General features: G+C 42.3%; 1 protein-coding gene across 1 annotated transcript in view; it reads right to left on the bottom strand.

The window, feature by feature from the left end:
- Positions 1-2786: 2786 nt before the first annotated feature.
- The window catches only part of LOC311240468 (tubulin polyglutamylase ttll6-like), a gene marked incomplete at both ends in the record, with an annotated part of 18963 nt that continues 15684 nt past the window's right edge, over positions 2787-6065 (bottom strand). The window contains 3 exons of the mRNA XM_084329048.1: positions 2787-3003; positions 3790-3893; positions 4855-4943. Of these exons, the coding sequence (XP_084185174.1) occupies positions 2787-3003; positions 3790-3893; positions 4855-4943 (410 nt within the window). The remainder of the gene's footprint in view (positions 3004-3789; positions 3894-4854; positions 4944-6065) is intronic.

Raw genomic sequence — 6065 nt, forward strand, 5'->3', positions numbered from 1 at the left:
TTCTAACGATCACAGTTCTGTGTTTCACCGGACGTAGAACATGCTCGGCAAACACGATCACAGTTTTGAGTTAAAACGACCCCCCCCCCCCTTGATGATCTTGTGAATGTACATATGAACATGTTATATACCTTTGATTTGGGAGGATTTGGGGGTTCAGGGAATCAACCAGAACAATTCGGGCTTATTGCACGTTTTATCTCGCGATCTATGAAAAAAGACTGGATTATCTTGGAAATGCGCGATGTTTAGCGGGTAATAAACTACAAACTACACTGTGTAGAAACAAACTATTTCTTCCATGTTGCACTACAAGTAGTGTCTGTCAAATGAGCCACACCATTGTCACCACAGCTATAATACAGAACACACACAGCCCTGCAAACATAGTGAAACACAGCGTAAACGACTATTTTAAACTGGCCATTTAGCAGTAGAGATGAGCAGTAAGCATGGCCGTGAAAGAGTTAACTCCAAAACAGTAACAAACGTAACACTAAGGGGATTAGACAAATAACACTGCTCCGAGATATTTTTTTACTATTTGGGGGTGTTCATTTCACTCCCTAAAGTGTCAAGTTATCAACTCTGAAATATATATATTTTTTTAATTTCATATATACGTATATATTAATTATAGGAATGAATTCCTTAAACAATAATTTTCTGAATTAAAACTTGATTGGGAGGCTGCAATTCTAAACTGGCCCCGGTAAATGGCCAAACCCCCCACCCCCCCCCCCCAACTGTAGTTTCTTCCCCCTCGAATGTATATATTTTAATTTAAGATCTCTGTCTCTTAAATAGTACTGTATATTTGTATATCTTGTATGTCATAAATGTCTGGATGTATCGGTACTGTATATCTGTAAGTCATAAATGTCATGATGAATTGAAAATGGGGGACCCTGATGTAAACAAGATGAAAGTCTTTCTCTGGTCTGCATCCCCTTAACAATTGTGTGTATTGAGCTGTACTGTATTGTACCCATTCTGCAATCTGTTAATACATTTTTCAATCAATCAATCAAAAAGAGTCAGACTAGAAGATTAATACCAATTTCCTCTCTGCGTTCAGTAGAAAGCTATCTGGCTGCAAGCTAGCCTAGCTTAGCACAAATCAATGGCAGCGTATACCGGTTCTCACCTGATGCTCGACCTCCTGACCAGGGTCAACGTTTATTATATGATAATTCAGTACCGTCTTGTGGCAACAGATGCACATTGCACAAGGAGCAGGATAACTCATCAAAGTTAAAGTCAGTCAATATTTACTACCATGGACAGTTGAATTAACGTTAAAAGTAACGGCTTGTAATTTTGTTATCTTAATTAACATAGCATATTAAAACATCATCATATTCATGAGGGGACAACAGTTAGCTCAAAATATTTATTATTCAACAGCATGATTCACAATAGAAAATAAACCTAGTGTATATCCAATATATAAATTGATAAAATGTTTGGTCAAGTTTAGAAACAGTTGCATAGTTTGCAACTTTGCATCCGTAATGTTGGCTAACCTCACCTCACACGTGGTGGTCTGCTGCCTTTATCACCAGTCTAGCTTACACTTTGAAACATGCTGCCTTTATCACCAGTCTAACTTACACTTTGAAACATGCTGCCTTTATCACCAGTCTAACTTACACTTTGAAACATGCTTCGTTTATCACCAGTCTAACTTACACTTTGAAACATGCTGCGTTTATCACCAGTCTAACTTACACTTTGAAACATGCTGCGTTTATCACCAGTCTAACTTACACTTTGAAACATGTGGTGGTCTGCTGCCTATATCACCAGTTTAACTTACACTATGAAACATGCTGCGTTTATCACCAGTCTAACTTACACTTTGAAACATGCTGCGTTTATCACCAGTCTAACTTACACTTTGAAACATGTGGTGGTCTGCTGCCTATATCACCAGTTTAACTTACACTATGGAACATGCTGTCTTTATCACCAGTTTAACTTACACTATGAAACATGCTGTCTTTATCACCAGTTTAACTTACACTATGAAACATGCTGTCTTTATCACCAGTTTAACTTACACTATGAAACATGCTGTCTTTATCACCAGCCTATCTTAGACTATGAAACATGTTGTCTTTATCACCAGTTTAACTTACACTATGAAACATGTTGTCTTTATCACCAGCCTATCTTACACTATGAAACATGTTGTCTTTATCACCAGTTTAACTTACACTATGAAACATGTTGTCTTTATCACCAGCCTAACTTACACTATGAAACACGTTGTGGTCTGCTGTCTTTATTACTAGTAGTAGTCTAACTTACATTTTGAAGCACATGGTGGTCTGCTGTCTTTAGTACTGTAGTAGTCTAACTTACATTTTGAAACACATGGTGGTCTCCTGTCTTTATCACCAGTTTAACTTACACTTTGAAACACGTGGTGGTCTGCTTCCCACATGTTTCCACATTTTCAATAGTAAAATAAATACAATTATTACATTTATTATTAAAGGTGTTATAGATAACATTCAGCCACTAGATGTCGCACTAGAGCACCCGCATGTTATCCAATCAGGTGCATTTCACGTGGGAAGTAGGGAGGGGATACATGTAAACAACATTCATTTTGGACCCGCCAACATTCTTTAACTAAAGCACCTTTCTAAAAGCTCTGTGGATGTATTCTTAAAAAAAAAAAAATACTCTACAGTAAAATGTTACCTATAGCACCTTTAAATAACAGTATGAAGATTCCGGTGCTTCTCTGATGTCTAAGGGCTCTCTGAGGTTGCAGTCTATAATGGCCGCTCTGTGTATGTGCTGTTTCCTCCCCATTGTCTGGTCCTGTTCCGGGTGTGGCGTGCTGCTCTCAGCTCATTGGCTGTCCGGTCCGTCAGTCTGTCCAACGTGGGCTCCGAATTCACGGAGGAGAGCTGTGGCAGGCAGAAGTGGGTGGGACTAAGAGCCTTGTTGCGCAACCTTACGCCCTTCTGGCCAATCGCTGGGAAGCGGCTGCCATGGCAACAAGCCAGATGAGGAAGTGCAATACAGGAGGGGAAAAAACAGCTATTAAAGGAACAAAACACCCCAAAATCTTGTATATGATTCTTACACATACCAAAACTATAAACTGTATACAATTTACATTCACTAAGGTCTTTTCCCTGATATGTATTTAATACTTACTGGATTAAGTGACATTCACTAAGGTATTTTCAGTGAGCTGTATTTAATACTTAATGAAATAAATTACATTCACTAGGGTATTTTCACTGACCTGCATTCAATACTTACTGGTGACATTGACTAAGGTATTTTCACTGAGCTGTAATTATTACTTAATGAAATAAATTACATTCACTAAGGTATTTCCCCTGAACTGCATTTAATACTTACTGGAATAAGTGACATTCATTAAGGTCTTTTCACTGAGCTGACTGACATCACACATTCCAACTCTCACTTTTGCTTGTTATATTGGAATGTGTGTGTAAGATTATGGGCATAATAACATAATATTTTGGGGTGGAGTGTTCCTTTAACTACTGAAGGATGCTCACACACACACACACACACACAGACCACAAACACACACACACACACCCACACACACACACACACACACACACACACACACACACACACACACACACACACACACACACACACACACACACACACACACACACACACACACACACACACACACACACACACACACACACACACACACACACACACACACACACACACACACACACACACACACACACACAGACCACAAACACACAAACATACCTGGATCTATCAGTGTGGTTGGTTTGGTAGGGGGCGGGCCGTTTGTAGATGGGGGCGGGCCCAGTGATGACGTGGAGGCCATCGTGACTGTTTGACTGACAGCCCTGTTGGGAGCGTACAGCAGTGGTTTCAATGATTAAATGATCAAACCACTATACTAAACCTGATGGGCATCAAGTTGCAAAGCCACAACTCATCATTATTTTCACCAAAAAAGTTAATCCAACCCTAATGTCTGACTCTTAACAATTAAACCTTGCATCATATAACGTATATTATGACTAATAGGGCATACAGACCCTCATCTAAACCTGTGTATACTGTCCACTTTTATTTATAGTTTATATTCAGATTATATTTTTTATTGCCTATATTTATTGTCCTCCTATTACCTTGGCCATACCTGTATCTGTATCTCCCATCCCCCATGCTGCCATGATGCCTGAATTTCCCAAAGGGGATCAATAAAGGAATATCTTACCTGATCTTATCCCGTACCTTAAAGGGTTAGTTCATAAATGTTAGCTGCCTCCAGCAGCTCTGTAGCTCGCTCTGGTGGTTGATTGGTGGCCTCTAGTGGCCACAGTTTTTGCCATAGGAGGCTGAAATCTGGCATGGAGGTCGTGTGTGTGTGGTGTGTGTGTTGTGTGTGTTGTAACTTGTGTGTGTGTGTGTGTGTGTGTGTGTGTGTGTGTGTGTGTGTGTGTGTGTGTGTGTGTGTGTGTGTGTGTGTGTGCGTGCGCGTGCGTGCGTGTGTGTATGAATGCATGGATGGTCGACTTTACATTAGTTGTCTGGCTAACTAGCCAGAGATATTCAATAAGAAGAACAGCATGGATGGGCTGAGAAAAGGCTCAACAATGGTAATAAACTATCCCTGTGACTCATGACCACTTTCTGAATCGGTCTTGCATTGCAAGATTTTTAATCTTTGCCTTGTCAACAGCGCCTCCTTATGGAGGAGCGTGTCACTAACTGACTGTCAGGAAACGTTCAGGAAGCCAGAGCTTCCTTATTATCTTGTTAATGCAGGTGAGGAATGCTTCTACTCAGAGCTCCACCCACCTCAGGGAGGGGCTGTTCATTGGAGTAGGGCGGAGGACCGCAACATCTCTGCCCTGCAAACCTGCTATTCTTCAGGTAAGAAACATTGACTAGGGGAGAGAGAGGGAGAGAGGGAGGGTAAAGAGGGAGAGGGAGAGAGAGGGAGAGGGAGGGGGGAGAGAGGGAGAGGGAGGGGGGAGAGAATGAGAGGGAGGGAGGAGAGAGAGGGAGAGGGAGGGGAGAGAGAGGGAGAGGGAGGGGAGAGAGAGGGAGGAAGGAAGGAGAGGGAGGGGGGAGGGAGAGGGAGAGGAGAGGGAGGGGAGAGGGAGAGGAGAGGGAGGGAGGGAGAGAAATAGAGAGAGGGGGGAGGGAAAGAGAAAGGGGGAGGGAGAGGGAGGGAAAAAGAGAGGGGGAGGGAAAGAGAGAGGGGGAGGGAGAGAGAGGGAGGAGAGAAGGTAGATATAGAGACAAAGGGAGACAGGGAGAGAGGGAGAAAGGGAGAGGAGGAAGATGAAGAAGCAAAGGGAAAACAAGAGTTGAAATAAGACATGTACTGTCCCTTAGGGGAGACAACCACACAGCACTACACAGCACTATACAGTACCACACAGCACTACACAGCACTATACAGTACCATGCAGCACTACACAGTACCACACAGCACTACACAGCACTATACAGCACTATACAGTACCACATAGCACTATACAGTACCACACAGCACCACACAGCACTATACAGTACCACACAGCACTATACAGTACCACACAGTGAATAGTCATGGGGCTATCCCATGCCCTATAAGTAGGGATGCACATTGGCCATACACACACCACTCATCTATGTATAACATCTTGCTGGCATATAGTTGTGGATTGTGTATGGTTAATGGGTTCTCTGAGGTGGAATGGCCTTAATTGGTTTGGCCTGGTCCCCACATGTGGTCATGCTGCCAAACATTTAGTTTAGGCCTTTGGCATAGTTTATTTTGTATGTAGGTAGTAGGTACTGGGAAAAACCCAGGCACAGAAGACAAACACATTCTGTTAAATCATAACATGTTATGTGGATTTAAAGTATTTGTAAATACCGTTTATCTGTGCTCCCACTTGGTTCCTTGTAGGATCTCTGGCTGCCCAACCAGAACTGGGAGCCTCTCCCAGAGAGATTTGGAAGGAACCAAGTGGGGTAGAGTACAGGGGGGGGGGGGGGGTTCATGATGAGAAGGGAAT

This window comes from Notolepis coatsorum, assembly GCF_963971535.1.
Source record: "Notolepis coatsorum genome assembly, chromosome: 14".
NCBI lineage: Eukaryota > Metazoa > Chordata > Actinopteri > Aulopiformes > Paralepididae > Notolepis > Notolepis coatsorum.